Source organism: Idiotropiscis lumnitzeri, chromosome 9 (assembly GCF_059441095.1).
Source record: "Idiotropiscis lumnitzeri isolate Australia: NSW breed Sydney's pygmy pipehorse chromosome 9, RoL_Ilum_1.0, whole genome shotgun sequence".
Lineage (NCBI taxonomy): Eukaryota > Metazoa > Chordata > Actinopteri > Syngnathiformes > Syngnathidae > Idiotropiscis > Idiotropiscis lumnitzeri.
In genome coordinates, this window is record NC_142399.1 from 5,271,098 (window position 1) to 5,297,963 (window position 26,866).

At 43.1% G+C, this 26,866-nt stretch overlaps 1 protein-coding gene across 1 annotated transcript; it reads right to left on the reverse strand.

Annotated features, from left to right (window-relative positions):
- Positions 1-289: 289 nt before the first annotated feature.
- Positions 290-26,866, reverse strand: spock2 (SPARC (osteonectin), cwcv and kazal like domains proteoglycan 2). Its single transcript, XM_088305178.1, has 10 exons — positions 26,545-26,866; positions 12,116-12,161; positions 7,787-7,901; positions 7,587-7,692; positions 6,602-6,713; positions 6,396-6,530; positions 4,765-4,983; positions 3,987-4,049; positions 2,425-2,556; positions 290-1,074 (listed from the first exon to the last, which is right to left on the reverse strand). The coding sequence occupies exons 1-10, from the start codon at positions 26,758-26,760 to the stop codon at positions 920-922; spliced, it is 1,299 nt and encodes a 432-aa protein (XP_088161304.1). The 5' UTR covers positions 26,761-26,866; the 3' UTR covers positions 290-919.

Here is a 26,866-nt window from a genome sequence, read left to right on the forward strand (position 1 = left end):
GTCATACTGTATATAGTGCCGCCATTTTATAATGTTTTTTTTTTAATTTTGCAAAAATAAAATCCCCAAATGATGGGAAAGTTGTTTTACACTGGCAGAGGAAAAAAATATTTCGTAAAAGTTTGACATTTTTATTCTTATGACTTTTTTTTCCCTCCCAATTGTAATTCTCATAGTATTCAACCTTTTTCTCCTACCTTAGTTTTTTTATTTTTGTTTTTATTTTTTTCAATTTGTCGGTGAAGTGAACCCATCCACCACACAAAATATTCAAACAAAGACTCCAATGTACGGTGGCCAACTGGGGCCACACACACTCACGTTTATTGAATGTTTATCATTTCCTTTTTTAATAAACACAACAACCGACCCACACGACAATACGATGTACACTTGTCGCCTAAGCAAAGAGGAGCGCTCGGCTGAGTGCGTGGCGGCGACCTCTCTTCTGGTACACAACGTGACTTAACGTTATTTACAAGCTGCGGAGTGACGCGTTAAGAATGAGACAGCACGACTGTCACATGGGAGCTGAAGCGCGATGAGATGAGGACGGTAAAGTCAAAGTCAGTGTCCTCTCTATAGTTTCCACCTAAAAAAAACAAGACAGAATGTTTCTAGTCTAATGAAAGCAACGAGAGATGGACGGCCATTTTAAACTACCGGAAAGCTGCTCAAAATCTGCTAGAAATAATACAAAAAAAAACAAAAAACGTACGTACAAGAGAATAGAACAAAGATTCACAAATATGAGGGACAAGCTTTTTTGACTGCACACCCCACGATTACTTGCTAGTGATATGTTCCCCTTTCAACATCCACCTTGGGAGTTTCCTCCGTTGTTTGTTGTTTGTGTGTGTTTGGAACATGGAGATGTCGTTGGGAAAAAGAGAGGCTGCAATTACAAACGCTCGACCCTTTACCAGATGTAGCCCTCGTCATCCGCCTCTCCCGCCTCGCCCTCTTCTTCCTCGGCCTCCTCGGCCTCCTCGGCGGTCTCCTCGCCGCCTTTCTCTTCCTCGTCCTCCCAGCCCACGCCGCTGCCGAAGTCGCCCGAATATACGGCTTCGTCGTCTATGTATGTGGGGGGGGGAAGAAGCAATCAGGGTTGTTGTACGGTGGCCACTAGATGGCGGCAGTTGCGGTTTGTGCGCACGTTTTTTTTTTTTTTTTTTTTTTTGTGGAGGTATTTTATCCAATAGCTTTGTTCTAAGCAGGGGGGGGGGGCGTAACGGTCCAGCCTTGCTGGACGCCCATTTCCGGGGCATCTCGTTAGCATCTTTCCCGCGGCGGCGTCATCCCGTCATGTTCGGACACTTTTTTTTTTTTTTTTTTAGGAATAAGGCCAGAGGGTCGAGGCCGGAACAGTACCGAGATAGCAGTCGGAGGCGGGGGACTGACTGGCAAAAAAGGGTCAAGTGCCCAGCTCTGTTTCTAATGATGAGCCCGAAAAAAATAATTGCTGAAACAAAACGAGTGATGACCATTGATAGAAAGATTTGAAAGATTCTGCCTTTGTCAAGAAAATAATTCCATGAGAAGTCTAATTATTGTGGTTCTACATTATATTTCACTAATGTATTTCTATTTTGTCTTAATTGTATATTTTCCTGTGTTCATGGAGAAGTGATTCAAAGACATCATTTGCAGTACGTGCAATAAAAATCCTGTGGTTTGGCATTTTATTAGATCTTAGTTTGGATACGACAAACAATGTTTTGGGGGATCATGTTTGTGTTTAGCCTGAAAAAGATAATCACATAATTGCTGGGATTTGTGGTACATTAAAAAAGGATTAAAGGTTATTAAAAAGGTGCCCTGCCTCTACTAATATGGATAAACACTAAAGAAAATAGATTATATATTTCTTAAAATTATAATTATCCCTTTGTGTGAACATGACCTTAAGAAAATGTTTTTTTTTTCTATATACCTCTTGTAAGAGATTTTCTTAGATTGTACCAGTGAGTGCGTGTGTGTTCTTATTCTAACATTACATCTGCAGCATTGTCCTTCAGTTAACTTTGAACAAGTCCGCGCTTCCCTAATGAGAAGTAGCGGAATGGAAGCAGAAACAATGACGAAAAAAGGGCAAGAGTTTGACATTGTGCTGATTTAAGAGTTATTTCCTAAGCCCCCGTCGCAGGAACAGTTCTTATCAGGAGAAGGTTCTGTCTGAGCAGCCCTCATTTATCTTGAAAAGTCTTTTCTTGTCGTGACAAGACACGCTTTGGAATGCAAATGACCGCCTGACGCGTGAATGTGCTCTTTGCAGCGAAGGGGAAAGTCACTTGACATAAAAGATACCTTGTATAGGGTGGACTGCGGGGAGGGGGTTAAGCCGAACGGTTGCGGAGGCGATGTGGGGTTTGGCGCATAAGTGGATTTACAAGGGGCAAAAAAAAAAAAAAAAAAAGATCTCACCGCAATCTGGTTTTCCGTGAATCCTCGAGCCGGCGACTTCGCCGCCGTACTGGTCCACGCACCAACACTCTCCCCTTTCACACTGCAGCTTCCTGTAGAAGCCGTCCTCGTCGCAATTTGGGATGAAGCGACCTGGCAAATATGCACACATATTCACTTACACACACATGCAAGGGGTGAGAAGAGAACAGGCTTGCATCATGCTTCGCTGCACTTGACTTCCAGTATAATGCATGCTGCATATGTTGCAAACACTTCCCTAAGCCATGAATATCAATTTTGTTTACAGAACATGATGGTGATGAATATGTAAAATCAGCATGGTGGAGCATATTGGGAAGATGCTTGTGTGTTTGTGTGTGTTTGGGGATGCGCTTAGAAATTTCACACACTCAAGTCCAGGTCAATATCCTCGACTCACTTCACTGTATTTTCACCAGATGGAGAAATTGGACCTTATTAAAGCTTGAAAGTTCCAAAGTTAGACCGCCCGAACTCCATACGCATGATTTAAAAGCTCTCACAAAAGTCCAGATGAAAATTCTCGACTCAAAGTAGTCGGGGAAAATGTTGTAAGCGGTGAAGCGGTTATTAAGTTTTAAAGTCAACAAGTTCCACAACCCGAGACCCTCACCCGTGACTTAAAAATTTCTCACACTAGCGTGGTTCAATATCCCCCACAAAAAAAAAAAAAAAAAAATGTTGTATCGTCGATTTTCAAAGCATAATTATTTTTTAAAATTTTGCACACTAGTCCAGCTTAGTATCCGCCACAAAAATAGCGAGCGCGAAGCTAGTTCCTCTATTGCAAACTCCAGTTCATTTGTTGCTATATTCCCGTGATTAAGATTCCATTAGCGGTACGCCAGCCAAAAGCGAGGCGTTAGCCGACCTAATATTCCCATAACTAGCCTTTTGATTCACGTCCATAGCTTTCACGCATGTGCACTCCCCACGTAGAAATGGGTAGAAGGCACGTTTCATTTCCTCTTTGACGTCAAATTATGAGTTTTCCATGGCTAATTTTTCACAAAATGGTGGACCACTTAAGCTTAAAAGTAACCAAGTTTGACCAGCCCCTCACTCATGAGTTGACATTTCTCACACCAGTCCAATTCTCACGTCCTTTTCTAACGGTCAACATGTTGGATCTGCGTGAGCAATGAATGATGAAATCAGTTACATTTTGGAACATACAATATGTTTAACGTGAACGCAAAAATCAAAGCGTCCATGCGGTGTTTGAAAGGAGCACTTGAAAGTCAGGCTGGCTCTGTGCCCTCGGTGTCCTTGCAGAGTCCTGACTCAGAGCCCACTCAGCCAGCCAAAATGTGCAGTGCGCACAAGTCCAACTCTCCACACACTCATTTACCCACTTCCACACATATTTACACACACACTTTGGCCTGTTTTTCCTCGCAGTCTGTCTGTATCAAATTCTAATCCATAAGGCCGATCATGACCAAATCCTCGCCTCCTGTTAGAGATCTCTTGGAGTCAAATCCTGATCCACTAAAGACGGATCCAAAAGGGATTCAAAGAATTCTTACGAGTATACCTACCAAACTTTCTTTTGCCGCCATCTAAGACTTGGATCCTCTCCAGCTCGGCCAGACAGGGGGGCTCTGGGGGGGTGAAAATGAAAGGAAAATGTGACTTTGATTCATTTATTTTTTATTTTATTTTATTTATTTTTTGGGGTGATATTAAAATGTAATTCCCATAACAATATTCATTTGTAATATTACAATTTAATTCTCATAAAACCTCTTGAAATTTTGTAGTAAAACAAAAACAATTTGCATGAGCGATTCAGACTTTTTATTACCATGACATTCCAACATCAGCGGTTAAGATTGTCCTCCACGAATCCTGCCTAGTAACAAGAGGCCAAGCAATGTGACTGGATAAAAGACTCTTCGCAACTCGACTTCTCAAGTGTTTGAGCAATACGTCATATCTGAATGGTGGAATCTTTTAATCAACTTTGCCGCAGTATTACCGGTAATCTTCCACTGCGTGTTCTATTGCATTTTACTCCCAAACGCCGGGAAGTTTGGGACCGAGATTGAGCTCGACTGATGGGGTATATCGGCGAGCTGAGGGAATACGAGGCTGTCAACAAGCAGAAGCAAAGTTCTCCTTGCCCGACGGTAGCCATTTCATCCCTTTGGGGAACAGTCGGGAGAGATATCGAGAGGAGATAAATGGCGACAGACACGAGGAAACCACATACTCAAGAGGCGACCCCCCCTTCCCGTTCTTTCGTTCTGTCCCGAGGGCGGTCTTGATGTTAGAAAGCGTGGCAGGTGCAGTGGCGGGTGAACACGTTCCACTCACTCTCTCTCCAGAAGCACAGGCACCACTCGGCCGTGGACACCTTGCCGTCCTTGTAGGAGTCGCATGAGTTGAAGAAGGGACGGATGCAGATCTCGTACTTGTCCAGGTTGATGGCGGCCAGCTCGGCCTGATCCAGGTACAGGTCGCCGTTGGTGTCTAGCTTGGAGAACATCCAACCTACGGAGTCCTTACAGCTGGCCACCAGGCTCCTGTCCAGCACTGAACGTACACAATGAAAAATATGATTTTAGTGAGAGGCAGCCAGACTAATAAAAGTAAAAAAAGTACCAAATTTAAATCTCATACATGAGACATGAGTGATACTAAATTGCAAAAATCAATAAAAATTGTCATTGTGTGTGGCTAGAGCATGTTTGATGGTTCTCCACAAAACACAAAACTGTAATAATTCAACCACACAAGGTCACAAACATCTTGCGAGTGATGAAGGTCCCTCCCTCGAAGAGACTCAATAAATCTCCGGACGCTCAGATTTCTTTTAAATTAGTCCGAGGTCTGGTGTATCTTCCAACTGTGTCAGGTGTGTCAGAAAGCATTCATCACTATTTGCCGCCGGAACTCAACTTTGGTGTTTGATGTGAGTCATCAAACACAGCTCGTCCATCACGTTGCAGAAAACCAAAATATTTTGCAATTTATTACATCCCATTTGTCTAGTAAATGTGGCTCAACATTGGTTGCTGTCTGGCAAAAGTCTCGAGGACAACTTTGCTTTAACATGACCCTATAATGGCCGCCTCAAACCAAAATGGCCGACATCCTCAGTCTCGGCATGGCTTCTTAAAGGGGAAGTCAAGTAAAAAATAAATAAATAAATAAAAAAAATAAAAAAATAAAATATATATATATATATACATTATTGTTTTTCCTCATATTAGGATAAAGTGTAATTGCACATCCACTACAGTAGGTGGCGGTGGCATTCATTTATTTTTTAAATTTTCAGGAAAATTGATGCACTTCAAATCTTTGATGTTACTGATTGAAAAACAATAATATATATATATATATATATATATATATATATATATATATACATATATATATATATATATATATATATATATATATATATATATAGTAGCGTAACTGAAAATAAGTGAGAAACACTTGGCAAATCAATCAATTTGTGGCCTAGTGATTTAAACTTTTATGTCTGCCACTAAATTTTAGAGTAATAGTAAGTCCAATTATGATATATCAATATTTAATGAAAGATGAAAAGTAAAATTCACTGATACAATTACATACCGGCACACAAAAGCCTCCCAAAGGTGCTGAGTGCAATCGCAGTCTACATATTTCAAAATTGTGACTAAACCTTGATTTAGGCTCAATTCCAAAAGCACCCCTTACGTCTCGTCTTCTCTCCGTACATTTCTTCACATACTTGAAAAGGAAAAATAGAGGCGTTAGCTCACTCAAGTTCTCTGCGGCTCATCTGGATAAGTTGTTTGCGATAGCCTTCAAAAGTGCAAATCATCTCGCCTATGAATGATAACGAAAAAAAAAAAAAATGAAGCAATTTCAAGAGCGTCTTGGCGATACATGCCCAGACTCAAAATAGCAGCAGCAGTCGTAGTCATAGTAGTAGTTGTAGTTTCTCCAACCTGACGCAGTGTTGGCTGCCGCATTTTTGGCCCCGGGCTTGCTGTTATTGTTCTGCTTGGCATTATTCTGAAGGAGTTGGAACCAGTCCCGAAGACGCTCGCCAAGATCAGCCAAATCCTGTCCGGTGCAACTCTCTGCGGAGAGGTCCATATTTGTAACAAGTTTCCACGTTGGTGTTTACATTCAACACACAGCTGCATCTTACCGCGTTTACCCTCCTGCTTGGGGGCGGGAGCGGCGGTCGAACATGGACAGAGACCCGAGCACTTGAGGGTCAGCTCCTTCCCCGTGAGACACGCCTGCTGCTCCAGCTTGCACTGCCACACAAACACACACATTACCACACACGCACACACAGCTGCGTCAAGGACACGTGAAGGTGAAGTCAAATGACTTATAGCGGCGACGCGGATCAAATATTCATGAGGCGAGCGACTGTATGCCTTGGTTCTTGTGCGAGACTTGCACAAGGTCAGCAATTGTGACGTTTAAGACAAAGTATAAATCGATAAACCCCCCCCCCCTCCCACAGGCCTCTTATTGGTCCTTCTAATTCTGTTATCTTTGCCCCCCCCCACCTTGAGAATGTCCCCACAGTGCAGTGCCGGGTGGTGTCTTTGACACATTTGGGGACTACAGCAGGGGCGTCAATCTCATTTCAGGGACAAGCCATATTGTCGTGACGGTTTCCCTTCCGAGGGCGATTCTGAATCGTTGCAACATCAGGAAATAAAAATGCCCATTTGCTTGCTAACTTTGTCGCATTGAATTGTTCAAGTTGCGACCGTATACTGTTGTGCACCCATGCCAACCCGAAAATCCTGTTCATTTGCTAATTTAATTGCTGATTTATTACGACGCCATTGATTAAAATGGTCGGGCACGTCGGCAAATCATCAGAGTGTGTCCTTACGCCCACGCTGGACGAGATAAAAATCCTTTAATAATAATGTAATTGCACATCCACTCCAGTAGGTGGCAGTGGCGCTCTTATTGTGCACAACGAGTATTAACTCTACGGCATTGATTTGTCTTGCAACGAAAATGCTATTATTTAGAGTTGCGGCGTTGAGTGGGTGGTGGGGGGGCGTGAATTGTTTTCTTCTTGCTGGGGAGGAGGCGTAACAGAAAACAATTGAGAAGCACTGTCACGATTGTGTGTGTGTGTGGAATGTCACGTGTCAGGGTACCCTTGAGGCGTAGTTGTGTCCGTCAGATCCGCACACAGGCCCGGTGGAGGAGATGGGACATGGCTGACAGTTGCCATCAGAGGACCTGAGAGCAGGTTGCTTGAGTCTACGAGACAAAAAGTAACCTTGTTGTTACTATACGACCTCTTTTGGACTTGAGATTTCCTACAAATGTTACGAGCACGCACAAATATATTCACCTGTGCTCAAGCTTCTTGCGGTTGATGCACACAGCTCTCTGGTAGCCCTGGGCGATGCACACCTTGTGCCTGCTGCACTTGACCTTTTGACACGGGTCCTTGGTTGTGTCCACGTCTAAGAAAACAATCAGATGTTCTTGTGCTGTTTTTGCTTTGCTCTCAGCGCCCAAAGTGTGACGATTTTACACCAAAAGGACGAAGGTGCAAGGATGTACAGCGTCGTACGTATTAATCAGGGGTTGATGGGGGTTTGGGGAGGAGAGTGTTTCTTCTCCAGCATGACGGTGTCGACGTCCATAAAGCAAGGCAGGGGCGGGCAGGAATACGCGACTCGTGGTGGTCTTTTATACATCAAACGGCAACACAGCAAAATTGCGGACAAATTGAATTTTTAATAGACGGTGTAAAATGGGCTTCTGGGAGACGTTTTTCCCCAAGACAGAAAATGAACGGGTCGATTTGAAATCATGATTACGTGCTCGATGTTTATTCAGAGAAGCAACGTGGGAAAAGTTCAACAAATTGTGCCGTTTACAGGTGTTTATTAAGTAGAAGATAGCAAATTGCTGGGTAGACTTTTTACTTCAGAAAAATCCACCATTTACGGCCAGTGTATAGTGGCGCCTTGACTTATGAGTTGAATTTGTTACGTAATCACTCTAATCAATTAAAAAGCTTGTCTTTTGAATCATTTTTACTCATTGGATTGAACAGAAATGCCATTAATCTGTGACAGTACCCAGTAAAATGATCAAAAAATGCAGTCATGTGTTTTTTTGTAACACGGAAAATAGCGCTCTCCAGTATTATGCTTTAGAAAAACATACAGTAATAGAATCATCAAACAATGTAAAGAATTAAGCAGTGTGTGCTTCATGATTTCATGCATGAATTTTTTTCTTCTAATGCCTTGTGGCTGGATCATACATTATACACGAGAGGACGGACATACTTCTCAGTAAACTGACGTAATAGTCATCATTTTTCACCGAGGAGAAAGAATATATGCGTCTGAAGATTATGATATTGTCTGTCTACGTTTTTGGCTGCACCATTTATGATAAAAAAATTATTGCTTAAAGGTTAGAACACCACAACGGTGATGCTATTAGTCAGCCAATATATGGAGTTTTTCATTTTGTGTTAGCATTAGCATTAAGCTAGCTCACTTTCCTAAGGCAAACTAATGTGGTTGCTTTAAATACCCAACATGTAACTCTTAGTGACATATGTAGTTTTCCTGTAAACTTTGACTGGAAAGTAAACAACTTGAAAACACGTTTGTGAAGGTTGCTGAAAATAATGAAATAAAATAAAAATCTGTCTAAATGGTCAAACTTTGAACCCCACATCTTGATGTAGAACAGCAACAAGGGGGGGGAAAGGCATAAAATGCTGGATATTTTATTTTTTAGCCTAGTGTCACAATTGGGGCATAACAAGCCGAATTCTTATCTTTTATTCCCTAATTCACAGTTTTTTTTTTTTGCATTCATGCTAAGATAAGTCGCAAAATGAAAACATTAGTAAATAAATCTGTGTCGTCCATTGCCAAGTGCTGCGTTGGGCGCACACCAGCAGCATAAGGTATCTGCCTGAGCCTCATGTTAACTTAACAGGCTTCCGCGGATTAAAGCAGTGGCGGGCGATGATGACGTTACCATAGCAACAGGCTCTCGGCGGTCCTGGGAATCATTTCTGGGTTGACTGTGATTTGTGGCTCAATCTGGTTTGTTTGTGAGCACTCTCGCTCGCTGCGCAATCATGTCAGCGTGGCCGTCTTCGAGCTTTTGTCTTCATTTCGTGACGACACTCGCGTGGATGCTGAGTCCTGTGCCGGCCCACCTGAGCGTCACGTCTCTGCTCTGCCATTAAACTAATGTGCAAATTGGCAGGAAACCTCCCTTCATAATTGGGTGCTTTGGTACAAGCCCTCGGAGATTCAAAAGAGGTTTATCCGCGCGAATTGAGGATAGGAAGGTCGAGCTTTGGCCGCGTCCTCATCACGGATCTTCTTATCGTCCGTGCACGCTTGATGATAATCACTCTTAATGACGAGGCCTGCTATCGCATTTGTCACACGCACTCAGTCACTTATTACGATAAAAGTTGCCGGTTGCCTAGGTAACTGCCCTTATTCTAGCTGACATTCTAAATGTCATCAGCATCCTTCTCCCGCTGTTGATGCTTCCGACTTTCGATCGTGTCTCAATGTAGAACAATGTGGTTTATAAATGTCAAAAGGAGTGGGAAGAAGTACAGTGCTATCTTCTTCATTAGCATAACTTTATGCGCTACAATTATTCATGGCAATTATATTGTTGAAAAAAAAATAAATCATGAAACATTTCAGGTTGCCTGTTGTGAAATTAACCACCGAAATAAACAGACAACATTGAAGATGTATTGAACCATAATGAGATTAAAAATGTAATATTTAATTAAATTAAAGACACAGGTTGGTCGACAGCAGTGCTTCTCAAATAGTGGAGCCGGCCCCTCTGGGAGGTGGGGGGGGGGGGGGGGGAGCGCATGTGACGCTGGGGGACATGCTTTTGTTCTGCCGTACTACAATAGAGTGTAATTGCACATTTCCTCCAGTAGTTGGCAGTGGCGTTCTCCTTGCCCATTTTGCACAGCGAGTATTTGCTCTTCGGTGTAGTTTTTTTTTTTTTTGCGACGAAAATGCTATTATTTTTAGTTGTGGCGGAGAGTGGGTGGTGGTGGGGGGGCGCGAATTGTTTTCTTCTTGCTAGGGGCGAGTCTGTGGAGGACATACTCTCCCTGGCCTAAAAATTCGACATTAAGAATATTAAAAAATGTCAAAAGTTTGCATGTGCTTGCCTGCGCTTGTGACTGTGCGTGTGCTTGCTTGTTCTTACAAGTGCAAATGATTGCTCTCCCGCAGCGCTGAGCAGAGCGACGCGATTCAATCAGAGCAGAGAGCCACTGGCTCCGTTGATGAATTGATTCGAGAAAGCCAGTGCAAATTAGCCTGACCTCTCACTCACTCGCTCGCTCGGCGCGCAGGTCGCCTCAAGTGGAAACGGCTACTGCAGTGCCTGAATGCAAATTTCCGGACTCTCCGTGTGTGTGCTTTGTTGACAAAGTTGTACACGATTGTCTTCTGTGAGCTCAAGAATACCCGGTGGAGGAAAAAGGAGGCATTCACCTTCAAGGACACCATCCTGAAATTAATTAAGGTGAGGCATGGTCAAAAACACAGTCAACCCTGACAAATTAAATTATTATATTAATAAATGAGTTGTAAATGTGTAATAGATCATTATCATATTTATCATATGAATGTATTTGTAAATAATCAAATCAGGGTCCAAAAATAAAATAATAAATAAAATAAAAAATTATGGCGATTGGCAATTAAAGTTCTGGTCTATCAGCAATAGCAGCAGTAGTTAATCCTAAAATATTGAGGCAGTTTGTGCTCACATCTTTAATATTACACTTAAATTCATCTGAAAGACTGTTTCCGTGCTTAAGTGCTGCTGTTTTGGTTAACAACAGGGCACAAATGGCTCTCCAAAGTTAACCACCAGCTTTCTCTTTGATTTCAAATTCTCTGTTGGACTTAAATGTTTTAGTGGGCAATTTTCATCTGACCAAAGAATGCTACCGCTGTCGTCGACGGTGGCTTCCATTAAATTAAGTCTTAATAACTGTCACCCGTGTGTCGCATATCTTATCCTCGATGCTTTTACTTGTCTGTCCGGCCCTCTACCGCAAAGCATAATTAGTCCTTCATTAGGCCTTCAAACGGCGCACTAATGGACTCTGTCATTCATACGACTTCATTTAAGCTGCAAATCAAGTGGCGAGGACACGTCTCTGGTGTCATAACTTGGCTTGCCACAGGCTCAGTGAACGCTGCGCTGCGAGGCGAGGACGTTCCAGAAACTGAGTCTTTACCCGTTACGGACTCCAAAAAAAAGAAAAAAAAAATACAAAAGACAGAGCGAAATAAGAAATAGACAAAGAGCGGCAATGGGGTGAAGCTGAGGCAATGTTGAGCATCTCCTTGGGGAGGTGCATCAGATCTGCTCGAACACATCAAACAGAATACAACACTCAATCAACCTGAGAGGGGACTCCAGGCTGTGCAGTACAATACACAAGTGACGTGTGTGTGTGTGTATGCGGTTCAACCGAGGGTCACGGATTCTGCTATACGATATTCAATTTTTGAAAATAAAATATCTATATATATATGTATATATGTATATCTATATATATATACGTATATATCAATTTGTATATAATATTTTAATGTCCAGTTAAAGAATTAGTACAAAGGAGAAAAAGAAGACTCACTGTCACTGGAGCCTTGATTCTCATCCCAGTTGCGCACGTAATCGTCCTGCACAAAGACAGCGGAAAGAATCCGTCAGATGCTGAAGAAGCGCAGACGATGAATGCAGGTTTTTAAGTAAGAAGTGCCATTAGCATCGCGCGCTGATGATAATGTGCGCGTTTTGTCTTAAAAGCACGATGATGAGACGTGAACGTAAAATGAGCGTGCATCTGGATGGAAATGAGTCTGACTAATGTCTTGCTGTTTACCTGTACGCTCGACATATGGCGCAGAGGCTTTTCCGGCGCCCTGCGATGCTTGCAATTTGAATATGATGTCGAAGCCATGCACACATAAAGACATATACGATATGTTAACACTTTGAAAAACTGACCTCCACTTCCTGATGAAATGACAGCAAAAAGGAGAGGAAAAACAATTAGAGGAAAGTAGTCATTGCACATTATGCATACGGATCGAAAAGAGAATGCAGGAATCCGTCAACAAGGTGCCATTGTATTATTTAAATTGCCCAATGTTAGCCAGTGTCCAAAATATTGCACATTCCACATCATTAAAAGTTTTGAAAAATATCTCACGATATGGTGCTACTGTTCCTGTTGAAATATACTGTAATTTATTTCATAGTTTCTAACTATTTCAATACCAATGCTAGTTTTGTTAGCCCATCTATGGCGACTTTCATAAGGCAAAGTCATGTGATTAAATACACACACTAAAAAAAATGATGGTTAGTTTTCCTTTGCTACTAGCTGGTTGCTGTGGATTTTGATCACATTGGGTTACTTTTACCCAACGTTGGGTTAATCATTTTGATCCAAATCATTCAATCCAAACAATCCAATTCAATGTTGTTCAATGTTGGATTGGAATGTTTGGATTTTGATCTCATTGGCTTACTTTTACCCAACGTTGGGTTAATCATTTTGACCCATCAGATTGGTTTGAAGCGCGCAAGATGGCTCCTATTTCCGACATTTCTGTGTAGTCAATTTAGTGTGAGATTCTTCGAGAACCTTGTTAGCAGCTGGATACCTCAGTGGGTAACACCGCTGACTTGCTTTGCGGGATTTGGGTTCAAATCCCGGTCATGGCACATGGCCCATCCACGAAGGAAGGAAGGGCATCTGGTGTCAAATCGTTGCCAAATGATGAGTGACTTTGTGTGGCAACCACCAACAGGCTCGTACAGTGGCTCAGTGAGTCCCTTTTGGACCCAACATTCGGATAGCATTTTCACCCAGTTTGGGTTACTTTTGACCCAGCCACTTTAAAAATGCACAACATATTAAGTTCAACCCAAAATGGCTTCTTGTGGTAAGAAATATTTACGATCTGTCAAACTGGTTAATTTTGTGACATTTGCTGCCACCATTTTTTGCTTGCACAGCAAATCTTTGCTCAATGAAAAAAAATAAACTGGCTTAGAGACGGCTCATAGCTCCAAAGTGTTGTTTAGTCGGCTCACTCATAAATTGTCTCAAATAATTCAAATGTAATTGTGGCGGAATAAACAGAATAAACACTCAACTCATGGCTAATCTCATTATTGCGAATGAGATTAAATATCTCAGTAGCCCTTGACAAGCAGCCACGATACAAATCTTGTTTTTGTTTCTCCGCCGATTCAAGAGATGCCTCAGTGGGGACTTCATCACAGCTTTAAACATTCGCCGCACCTCGAGAAGGTGCCAAACATCTTTGAGACGTTCTTCTTTGACCTCCGCAGCGTGATCAGATGCAAGTAAATATTTTCATCACTGTCAAAACCTTCCACTCGAGCATCAAAACATTTCGCCGCCTGCGCGCCTTGCTCGTCTCCATCGTCGTTGACAACACAATCCCTTGCCAGGAAGCCGACACGTGCCTGTGGAATGAACTCGATACTCCACTTGGGTGGTGAGTAATTGTCTGGGTTTTTGTACTTTGTAGTTTACAACCTGACCATTAATGCCGTGTTTACCGCATCTCCTCCATTGATGACTCATGACCTGAATTATTCACTAATCCCTATTTGTGTTCCTGCCGGGACCGGTGAGGAAAATGTCTCCCTGCACTGACACGACTGGAAATCAATGACTTGAGAAGGTGCACGAGTGCACGTTCACCTCTGAGCGTACGACGTAAGTGAGCATGTTGATATGCGGGGCTATGGCACACTGCAGTCTCAACGTGGCTGGCTGGCTGGGACAATAATTTCTATACTACGGTAATAAATAAATGCGGCTCTATATTCATGACTAGCGCAAATCCTGCAGCATAAATCTGGTGCCGGTGAATTTGCCAACATTCACATGCCGATGTAATTTAAAAAAAAAAAAAAAAAAAAAAGGTGGTTTGCGGAATTGTGGGTGTGAACGCAGCTGACTTGATTTGATGCCAATCAATGCGGCTTTTCTCATTCTCTTTAAATGTGACACAATTATTCATCTCTGTGTGGAAAAGCACTGACCTTGGACTAGATTATGGTCACAGCTCAGTCCGTACGGGGTGATCAAAACATGACGCTACTCATAACGTGTTCTATCAATTGGTTTCTGCAATGATTCAGAGGGTTTGATCTTGTCATATTTGTGAATGAAATGCCACGTACTTGTCTGCCTGTGCCGAATCGTAGTCCCCAAAATCACGTTAGACTACCTGCGCCATTTTTTTGGGAGTAGTCGTTGTAACTTTCGACCGACTTTCACTGCCGCTACGCAGAGCTTGAATCTTGAATTTCTCTATTCAAGTCAAAGCATTAAAAAAAAAACTGAATGATGAGGCACCCCACTGTGCTTGGAACAAAGCTTTCAAAACAAGCTTGGCTAAAGACGGAAGTACGTGATCACCTCTTCTGGTAAATTTCCGTCGCAACACGCTACGATGGCGCTCGTCTCAGGGGGGAGGAAGGAAAAAAGCTCAAAAACGCTGCTTGTAGGTCACGCAGTGGGACTGAAACAAAGACCAAAGTTGAGCTGCGACGGCTATCGAGCAACGTCAGACCTCTCGAGAAATCATCTCACACGGTGAGTCCGCGTCAGGTTTGGATCAATAAGAAAACCGCGCCAAACGCCGTCAAAGCCTCTGCCTGAAAAGCATCCGCCGCGGTCACGTAATCTGGCTCAAGCCAACGTTCAACTGTCACCCCCAGCTCCCTTTGCAACGCCGACGTTCCGAAGGTGAACTTGACCAACCTTCCCCGAACACCAGGATGGCAATCTTTCGACTTTGACTCACTGTTGCCATGACGACGAGCTGAGGTGGACACCTACTGCCATTTAGATTCTCTCTTGCGCTTCCATGTACGTTTCATCATTTATTCCCAGCGTGAACCTTTCACAATTTTAAACAATTCCCGAGTGACATAATACCCCAAAGATTACGATCACAGTTCACTGCAAGTGTGAGTAAGCGATTGTATCCACTGCCTTATATGAAGCTAAAAAGGCGATTGGGGGTGGAGGAGGTGATTTGCGGCCGGCTGCGAGCGAAATGTTGATGCATGTGAGTGTTTTCAGCTAGTGGAGGCCGGATACTTGGAAATGGCTCGGAACCTTCACCCATCCTAGCTGATCAGGTCATGGGCGGAGGAACTCAGTGTGGGCGTGGTTTATATGGAAATGAGATTTATTTCAATGTAACAGGGGGGCGAGAAAAGGGCAAAAATATTGACTTGGTTGTTTCAAGTTCCTGGAAAGTGAAGATAAAAAGGTTCTTAATCAAACACACCTCAGAGAAACGTGTTAATAACCCCGCCTTGACAACGAGGCGCTCTAAAACAGCCTGGCCTGTGCGAAGCCCCTGTCAGCACCTTGGCCATCCTATTCGATGATGATGTTCACACTCTCACGGCGAGCAATGACGTGCACGAAAGCGGCCGTGCCAGTTGGAAGCCGCTGGTCAACATGCTGGCAAGTCGGATTATTTAAATACCATTTAAGTTTTCCCCTGCTAGCTTCCCTGCATTTTTGGGTCTTCCTCTTCTTCAATCTGCGCGTAACCTGACGATAACGTGCGGATGAGAATGGAAACTCGAAAGATGACCAGGCTCGTTCTGAGAAAATAATGTGTTGTTCAGTGCGGAAATGACAATCCCGAGACCCAATTACTTGCCTGTAAACAACATTTTTTTTTATTTTTATTCAGAATTAATTCTGACAAGTGTGAACACACCCTAAAATACATCCTACAAACCCCCATTGTGATTAAAGACACTAAAAAACGGGGGGGGGGTGAATCAGACATATTCAGGACAGAAACGTGGTGATCTACCTTCCGCCTGTTCAACAGAGCATGGAACTTCTCTCTCTGCATCCCAACATGGCCGTCAGATTGACAGCTCCCCGTCTCTCCCCCCCTCTCTAAAAAAGCCCGCTGTCCCCTTGTCGAATTCAGCTCAAGTCGTGAGCAACTGCGTCAAAGAGCCAGCTTCCGGCACTGGGTGGATGGCGAGAAAAGAAACGGCGTTTGAAAGAATGCGCCCGTACGTGCGTCTGTCAGGATGCGGCGGTGACTGACAGGTGCTTCTCGGCAAACGTCGGCTGTCGGACGCACTCAGCGTCGACTCGCCTCGGGGGCGTCGCTCGCCGTGACAGCGCCGCGCCGCACGGCTGCCTCGTCACAAAAGGACGCGGCGACTCGGATAAAGGTGCGGGCTCGTGACCTTTTTTGCTCGTAATCGTCGAGCATATCTGCGTTCATCACACAAACGCAGAGCAACAATGACGGCTTTTGATGGCTTTTTTTCAGGCATCGGTTGTGACACAATTTTCGGTGATCACGATGCTCTCCAGAGAATGGAGAGGAATGAATGTTATAATTGGGCAATTTTGGATGCGGCGATTGAATTGAGGGACAAGAAACGCAGGGATGACAGTCTAAAAAACACTTTTATGGATTCAGATTTGATACATTTTTTTTTCAGTAATAGGTGTGTTTCACATTGTTCCTGCCAGATTTTCCCGACTTTTCTCAGAAGCGTGTGGCAGCAGAACACCAATGAAGCCGATAGTGATCATAAAAAAAAAAAAAAAATAAATTGGATTTGACGTGTTTTACAATTAAGCACATACACCATTTGTTTCTATGGCGTTTGGTAAATGATAATAAATAAAATATTGCTAGGTAACTGAATGTGTATTTATTCCGCAATAATTAGCTACAAAGATGCCTTGAGAAAAAAATTCGGCCATCATCAATTCACATTTCAATGCAGTCAAAGAACAATCTTGTTAAGTGTGGACTTATCTAGAGAAAAATCACAAAATTTTAAGTACCTAAGACTTTATTGTAGATCTAACCTAATACTCCTCCAGAAATTTATACGCCAGAATTTCTTCCCGAAAGCCATCTCCGTGCTGATTTCTCGCACACAACTGCCCTTGCCTTGTCGAACTGCAACGTAAAGTGCCTTATTTATTTTATTTATTTATTTTTTTTATTTCATTATTTAATCTTTAATTATGACGATAAAAGGCATTCTGATTCTGATTTAGACACATTTGTCGCCTGCACTGCCAAAAAAAAAAAATCCTTTTCATAATTATTTTGTCCTTTTTCCATACGCCGACGATTGAGATATTTAGTAGCGATCTCCGGCAAGCAATATCGTGAATGAAACTAGGCCAGATAGCGCTGCGGTACACCAATGTGATCTGATGAAACGCCGTGAAACATCGTACGTCGCCTTCATGCGCCGAGCCATTTATCACTTCCGCCCTCCTTGAGGATCACACTTTTGCCGCCGGCGTCAGTTTATAGATTGCACAAAGGCACCAGAGATGAAACAAAGCCCCGCAACAACTTTGTCATGCTATACATGCTCTTGTTATTCTCCTCACCGGGAGACAATGCATGAGAAGCGGGTCCGTTTAGCGCTTGGACTGTGAAGGACTGCAACGGGGACAGATTTGCTTCCCTTCGCCCAGAGGGAAGCTTCAAAATGGAAAGAAAAAAATCGGAGCTCGATGAGATTGATGAACAAAGCCGTGATATCAAATTACAAGCAAAAAAAAAAAAAATGGCTCAAAAGTGATGTATGTGATCATTTTACCACTTGGGGTCAGTGAAAAGTTTGACTTTTTAAAAGCCTGCAGGGGTTTGTATTGATTTTCTTTCTTTCTTTTTTTTTTTTTGTCATACATTGTATCTGCAAGAGTGTATTTCATCTCTGGCAAGAACAAGCTTTGTTCTTATTTGAACTTGGAACAATTGAACCAGAAAGCAAAGTGTTGTGTAAACCGTCATGGTCAAATGAAGAAGAATCGTAGACAGAGAGCGACATAATCCTCACACAATTGTGTGACATACTTTCACAGCTGTGTGATAACGACGACACTTACTACCTATACTGTCATTAAATTTGTCCTTGAGGACGACACAACGTGATGCAAAGGCGGCAAGAACCTTAGAAGCTTCACTTCGCTCGATGGAGGTTGCAAGAAGGACAGACCAATCATCTTAAAGACCATTACCATCAAAATGTGGTTGAAACGTACAAACTGGCGCTTATATTTTCAGCACTGATTTCTAAAAAAAAAAAAAAAAAGAGCCCAAGATATATAATTTCCGAAATTTTCCCCGCACTAATATAACCAATAAACTGCCACAACTCAATTTAAAAACAACACATTTAAAAAATAGAATAAAAACACTTGAATAACTGTCGTTGCAGAAGTGTGCACACCCTCTTATTTGTGCGAATGTGGCTGTGTCCAGATTTAAATAATCACCATTTAAAGTGCCTCAAATAAAGTTCAGCTGATGTCGCATCTTCCATCATCCTCAGAGAACTTCCACAGAGAGATCTTTTTGTGAAAAAGTATCAGTCAGGAGGAAGGTATAAAATAATTTCCAAGGCTTTGAATATACAGTGGAACACCGTGAATACAGTCATTAACAAGTGCAAAAAAAACATCTGTCATAAAAGTGACAATACCAAGAACTGGATGTTCCTACAAAATCGCTATTATTAACACAACACCTTCAAAAGCGTACTAGAACAGCTCGAATTGTGTCTTTACGTGTCCAGTCATAAGAGGGTGTGCACATTTATGCAAGCCAGTGCTTCTCAATTATTTTCTGTTACGTCCCCCTCAGCTAGAAAAAAAACAATTCGCGCCCTCACCCCACCACTCACTCTCTGCCGCGATTATAAATAATAGCATTTTTGTTGCAAAACAAACCTACAGCATTGAGTCAATACTCGCTGTGCACAATGAGAGCGCCACTGCCAACTACTGGAGTGGATGTGCAATTACACTTTAGAATCAGAATCAGAATCTGATTTTATTGTAGTACGGCGGAAAAAAAAAATCATGTTGCCCAGAGTCACACGCGCCCCCCTCAGCATCGCACTGCCCCCCCACCCCAAAAGGGGGCCCACCCCACTATTTGAGACGCACTGGTGTAAAGCAAAGTATCTCAGTTGATTATTTTAAAGCCGTATTCATAAAAAGTGGCTTATTTGGATTTCCACTGGACTGGTTGCTTAACGGGCCGGTTTTGAAACGTATGTCTGTTTGCAGCATATTGCAGTGTTCAGGTGTAGTCGAAGCAGAAGCAGGTCACTGGGAGACGTCATGCGTGAAAAGTGCTCGCAGACAGAGCTTGCTGGCACCTGTGAGGTAGAACCGAGAACAAAAGGAATGCTTGAAAAGAGTTTTTTTTTTTCTTGTCCTCCAGGGCTAGAAGCCTCTTCTGTTTGGAGGCTGCAGCAGCTAAATGAATTTGATATTTGTTCCTGTTGGTTATTGATTTGCAAATTCACGCCCTGTTCTTCTGCAGCACCTGCGTCCTTCAGAAGCGGACGAACACTGCAGCATGTGGAGACAGGCATTTATTTTCCCTTCCGCCTCATTTACAGCCCACGTAGGCTTTTGGTGGGAAGCCAGAAACATCTCACAACACACCAGCAGTCGCCCCCTACCCCCCCCCCCCAAAAACCCCAAAAATATCCTCGTCTCTCGAGATGGATGAAGGTGCCCCGCTTCATCAACACACCGCTGGACTTTCTGCAGTCTCACGCCTAATCTGGGCTTCGATAAGGACCAAGCGGCATGACGAGCTCGACTAATGGCTTTTTGATGAGCTCTTATCGTCATTCGCATCTGCATCAGCGCAGCGGAGAGCTTCACGCGTGAACTGTCGCGCTGCAAAGCGACCGTAGGGCGCTTATAGAATGACTCACTGCTCATTTGGAGTCTCTGCGCCTTGCGGGACACTTTGTGACCCGACTTGTGGAATTTTTGGGGATGCGAGTTGTCGTTGCTTTGACTTGAGAGCAAGAATTTGAGATAAGAGTCATCGGAGCTCAGTTCATAAACAACCAGCGCAGTCAGCAAATATTCCGAAAAGAACCTTCAAGCTGTTTAATGTCACCGCCACTTGGAGTTTACTGTCAAACTAAACGTAAACCAAAGAATTAAATACTGTGCATTTCAAACAAGCACAGAACGTTGCTTTAAAGCCCCTTCGCTCAGTGTTTCCTAACATTTATTGAGCCACAGCACTTTCACTCCGCCAAATGATTCACAAAAAAATATATATATATATATATATAAAAATGTTCGCGGAAAAATATATATAAAAATGTTCGCGGGCTGACCATTTTTATGAATAAGGTGGGAAGGTCGAGACCGGAACGGCAACTAGGTGGCGGCTGGTGGGCGGGGGACTGACCGTCCAAAAAGGGTCAAATGCCCGGGCTCTAAGTATATCTATTTTTGGGGTCAAAATAATTGACATTGGGTCATTTTTTTTTGCGGCACACCTGTAGATCTCTCACGGCACGCTGGTTGAGCATCACTTCCCTAGCGTAATGCTAAGAGAAGAAGCTAACAAATAGCATCTATGTGGCGCTGCGACAACAATACCAATATTTGAACACAATGTAGACACACAATAAATAATAATGAATATAAATCATAAAAATAATAATACTAGTAATACGATTATCATATTTTTTCATTAAAAATAAATAATTTGTTGGGGGACTATATAATTATTTCCATTCAGGGATGTATTCGTACCTCCCATACCGTATATTTATTGATTTAAGAAGCACATCCTCACAACTGTCCTCTCAGGTGATTTTGGATGCGATGGAAATAAGTTTCTGCAATCATAAGAATTGCCAGTAACTTTCCCCAAGTACCTTTCTGAATATTTAATGAGTGTGTGTGCGGACGATGGCGTCGGACGTGTGTCGCGAGATTGGCGTAAAATCGACTTATTACCTAGGAGGCGCAAACCGGACCAGCTGCAGAAATGGGAGAGAGGTGTGTTCGTTTCAGATAAGCTTTAGGCGGGCACAGCAAGTGAGGAGAATGAAAATGAAGGGGGAGGGGGCAAATATGCAAAAATGGCATCATCAATGCATGCTGACGTGCATGATGAATGCGAGTAATAAAGAGTTTCATACTAGGAAAAAAAAAGCTTGCATTGCTGAGCCCGATTCATCATTTAGTTGGTGCCGCGTCTGCGTTCCAAATCAGCACAACTTTGGGCCAATTTCATGCTTGGGTGATATCACGGACGCTATCGTTTTCACAAGGGAAATGGAGCAATTGTATGTATTGAATTCACTTTTGATTTAGTGACATATGCGCTACGGGGAAAATGAACTGGGGTACGTTCAAGTCCAACAGGGATAATCCAATTTTTTTTTTTCGCATGAGAGGCGTGAATTAAAGTCAGTGCGTAAAATGAGAGCCATGCATAAATATGTACAGTACATGTTTTCATTTTTTTTTTTGCTTCTTATGTCACCATTTGTTCAACTTCATATTTTTCACAATATCATATTGATCATAAATCATTTTCAAATTATTTTCAGTGCCATCTTTCTCTATTTTAATTGTGCGCAGGTTGAGTTTATATTCTGGGGCTGCTTTGCTACATCAGCTCCACTCCATAGAATATTTCGGAAAAATCCGTCCAAATGCTCTAAAATGGTTGACAATATCTGGAAGTCGTCTGGTCCTGAATGACTTCATAATATCTGAGATGTCATTGAACCCTGCACGCACTCAGTAGCAAAGCAGCCCACTTTCAGCGAACAACTTAAGACATCGAGCCTTGGTTACGTTTTGCGGTTACTCCTGTTCTTGTCATTCTCATTTCAATCTCAAAAGATGTTTATTTGACAAAAAATAAATTAAAAAAAAACAGTTCCAAATTGTGGCCACACTCACATGCCATAAAACAGATCACACCTTGTCAATAAACCAGAATTTTCCATTAAAAAAAAAATTAAAAAATCTTTTCACTGCTAGGCTGCAAAACATTTCATAAGATTCAGTCAAAGAGTTCCAAACTCTCTGAGCCTTCCCCATCTGCTTCTTCGTGGTTCCCCGCGTTTCTTCGCCCGGGTGGATTTGGTGCATTAGAGGAATGAAACGTTGAGTGCACCTGTCAGATTAAAGGATTGAATTCTATTATTTGTTGACTGTAACTGTTCAATCTAATCCGCTTGTCTTCCTGTGAAATAGATTGAATTGGAGCGTTGGATGTATTGGAATTGAAAAGGGGCATGTTAACCCCCCCCCCCCCCCCCCCGCTCTGCTTTTACCGGGAATACATATTAAATATTTACAATATTCACTCTGCTGCTTGTGTATTGTGCGTTGCTTTTTGCGACGGGGATCTTTGCATCTCTGCGTGTTTATGGAAGAAGCAGGACGACGACGACGATGAAGACGAGGAAGAGGAGGAGGAGGAGAGCTCCTCTTTCATGTGGTGTGGCTTTGATTATTGCTTTCCAGTGTTGGATTAATATTCAGCACGCTCCTCTCGGAGGACCGTGCGAGTCAACATCAATTTGAGAAATCGGAATACCTACGACGACTGCGCTGAGCGCATGTAATTCCCAACGAGCGGCGCTCGCTCATTGTCAAGTTGGCAAGGAGCAAGGCGAGCTTATTGCATATAATACGTATGATTAGAAAAAAAAAAAAAAGCGTGCGTGTGAATCGAGAGGAGCGCGTGGCGGAGAACTCCCGACAAACGACGCGTTCCATGTGGCCCGCAGCTGGCCCAGGGAGCGGGATAGAGTCATCAAACTCCCAGGGATGCTCGCTGCATTTTGACACCGTAGCACGCGCGCGCACACACACGCGCGCGCGCAGATTGGCGTTGCTACGGCAGCAAGCCGAAATCAAAGCGGTTTCTATCGCCAGCACCCTCAACCCTCCAGGAGGCTCAGTGATTCTCTTCTATGTCGCTTCTCGTGTCATCTTAATCAGCTGCAGAGACACCACCATCACTGCTCGTCTTGAACACACGCACACGCACACACACGCAAATGTGAGCCCACACACACACACACACACCGCTGGGAGCGATGATCACAAGAGATGCAACAATGAGCGAGTGTGTGTTTCACGGCAGCTTTGATGATAAATTAAGACAAAAATACGACGCGCGTCATCTTTGTGTGCCTTCTTTTGTTGCTTCCCGTACACAGAGTGGCATTATTGCGTTACTTGCGCAAGATAATGAGATCTAAAATGAGAGAAAAATCCTGCTTTTGCTATAATAGCAAGAAATTCATCGTGAATGTTTGCTTTTTTTTTTGCTGCTTTTCCCCGTGAACGGTACAGACATGACGTGTGATTGGATGCAGCTCATCAGTGTTTTATTTTCTACAGAACTTGTCCTCGTTCGAGTTTCACGTGGACTGGAGCCTAGCCCCGATTATTTTGGGCAAGAAAAATAAAAATGGCACTTTATGTTTAAACCCGCTTAGAGTGTTCAATAAACGACGATGTATGTTTTGTGATCAGATAATATTTACATTGGTGAAGCAATATGTGGCTCATTTGCAAAATTTGGGGGGATCGAGTCACACAACTTGATTCGAGTCAGATTCAAGTCGCCAATTTTAAGGATTTGAGCCTTGCGGAGCTCAAATTTGTGAGCGTCTCAAATTGACTTGAACGTTTTACCTGTTTACATTTGAGAATCTGCATTTTCATGATCATGTGCTTATTTGTTTTGTGTGTGAAAGAAAATGTACTTTCTGTGTAGTGCACGTGAACCTGCCATCATCTTACTGCTGCATTATGATATGATGCGGCGGACAGGAGCCACCTCGTGACAAAAGTATCATTCAAGCATTATGCTTTTGACAAATGAAGACATGAAATTAATAAACAATCCGAAGACTTTTGTTGATGTGAATCGTGAACACGTTTGCGCAGCTCATTAACGCAAGTACAGTTACTGAACGCGAAGAAGCTAACGTGAAAATATTTGTTGCGTGATGGACATCCTTATCCCGAGTTATGACTTGACTTGCTTGAAATTTAGTAACGACTCCACTCGACTCGGGACTTACTTGAAACTTAAAGGTTAAGACTTGAGACGGCTTCTGACTTGCACATTTATTATGCATGTGCTCCCCAAGTGTGACTGAAGCTGCCGTGTCACTCCCAATGTACTGCATTCCCAAATGTGGTCCATGCATCTGTCGTCGCTTGTTGCGGGAAGAAAATGAAAACGACTACTCTTGGCTGCAAATATGCTGCTTCACCGGATCTGACATGAAAGACGTCGGCTCTGATGCACCAGTTTGCCGAAATCGCAGCGTAAAAGAAATAAAGAAACGACTTCACCCATCTATTTTATTTCTCTGCTTCCTAAATCCTTTCAAGACAGCTGGAGCCTATCGCAGCTGTCTTTGGGCGCAAGAAACTTATTTTGCATACATTTCTGCCATTTGGGGAAAGGAAAAAAAAAAAAAGGCTCTATTTTGAGCCGGGTAGTCACTTAACAATTTATCTGCTAATTTGCCATTCTGAGGCATTTTCTATCCGGTGTAATGCATTTCCCGCCAGACGTCAGTTAAAATGTTACTGTATCATGGCTTTTTGCTGCTCTACATTTCACATTAGCATAGCGGTTAGCTTAAACGTTTAGCTTGCTAACTGTCATCTCCATGTAATCTCTTTATGTTTGGTGTTACACATGCGGCTACTCCTCATCTTATTTTAGTGATAACTTAAGGATTAGTGACTTGGCGGTCCCGTGATTGGACAGTACCGTAGTTAGCCGCGATAGCTAGCCAACTGTAGCTCGCCCGGTTAGCTTAGCACCTTGCGTGTGTAGTTCCCAAGCTGCTGGTAAAGCAAAGAGGATGAGTGACTGCTAACCGTTTAGGCAAATTTATAATGTCTAAGACAGGCGTGGGCAAACTACGGCCCGGGGGCCACATGTGGCCCATTAAACGTTTTAATTTGGCACACCGAACTTGAAAAATGTTTTAAAAATTAATGTTTTATTTTCTAAATACTGTGGTGTGTCAAAGACATATATTTTGTTGTTCATTTACATTTACATTTAAATGTATTTTTTTTTTCTCTGATGAGGTGAGGTTACCAGAACACTCTGAATGTGTTTTTAGGGTTGCTCTAACGGTCAATAATGATGTGCAGAATTCCCTATGAGGCTTCCTCTTGGATATTTCGGAGCAAAAGTTAGCGTGATAATCCTGCAATAACACAATTTCATTACCAGTCCAAGTACCAACAAATCTCTTTCCTCTTTTCACATCTCATCCTTTGGGACATGCACGATCCGTGGATGGGATCACCAATGACAACGCAGTTTCTCCGCATCCCGAGATCTTGTATTGTCCTCGTGGAGATCATCAAGCAATAGACTGACGCTCACATTTCAAATCTTATAATGATACCTCACCCGAGCTGCAAGACCCACCCTGGATCAATTAAAACACAATTAACCGCATTCATATGGAACCTAATCCGACTGCGCCAATGTCCAAATCCTATTGAGGGTCATTTGTAATCAGTTTTCCATAGCCTGGGGGCTAAAAAAAAAACATCCATACATTCACAGACACGACTAATGCATCATGACCAGCCTGCAGGCGTTTGGTTGATCAATCCCTGCAGCCTCGCTTGCGCCCGCTCCGTGGGGGGAATTTTCACATCAATCTATCTCCACCCCACCGCTGCACTTGCTTCATTCTCTTGTTTAGGAAAGCTCCCGGGACACGTTGGAGGAAGGAAGCAGTATTTCGCCCACATTAGACGGATGTGGACCCCCGTTAATTGCTTGTTAGTGCGAGAAAGCCCCAAGTGAAGATACAAGAGGAAGTGATGCGGATTCATTTTTTTGCCTCTTATGAAACATCACATTGAGGGAGAAAAAACATTTGAAGTGTGCTCTTAACAGCATTTTAAGGCTAGTTTTCGTTCGTATATAGCTGGGGCAACTAACATTTCATGCAATAAGATAACAAAATTATTATTGCTATCCATTTCAGTTTTGGCAGCCTACATTTGAGGTTTGAATCCCTCCTAAGTAAACATTGCACCTCAGTTGCTGTTTTTTAACGAACAAGTTTTTCCAAGTTGCCGTGCTAATCAAGTATTTAGTGGTGGATGCATCTCGTTTTTTGTCGCATGATAGCGCACGGACTTACGTCTCTGAAGCGGTTCCAGTGCTTGATCTTGCGGCTGTACTGGGAAATGGTGGACAGCCACTGCTCGTCCTCCATGAAATTGCCCGTTTTTTCCGCCTCTTTCACGGTTGCGGCGGCGGCGGCGGCGGCGGCGGCGGTGGCGGCGGCCTGGAGGCTTGAACCGAGCAGCACCAGCACCAGCACCAGCACCAGCGGCGGGACCGCGAGGCACAACATATCCGTCCTGTGGTGCAAGCTGAGTCGGCTGAAAAAACAAATGAAGAAGACGCGATCTCGGCTCTCCTCTTCTCAGAGCAAGATGAAGACGAGGAGGAGGATGCTG

Excerpts from the sequence above, each read along its gene's own strand:
- spock2 (XM_088305178.1), bottom strand. The coding sequence starts at position 26,760 with ATGTTGTGCCTCGCGGTCCCGCCGCTGGTGCTGGTGCTGGTGCTGGTG. Across the intron at positions 7,693-7,786 it reads CGCAAGAAGCTTGAGCACAG|ACTCAAGCAACCTGCTCTCA; the intron begins GTGAATATATTT and ends TTTGTCTCGTAG. Across the intron at positions 2,557-3,986 it reads TGGCGGCAAAAGAAAGTTTG|GTCGCTTCATCCCAAATTGC; the intron begins GTAGGTATACTC and ends CATATTTGCCAG.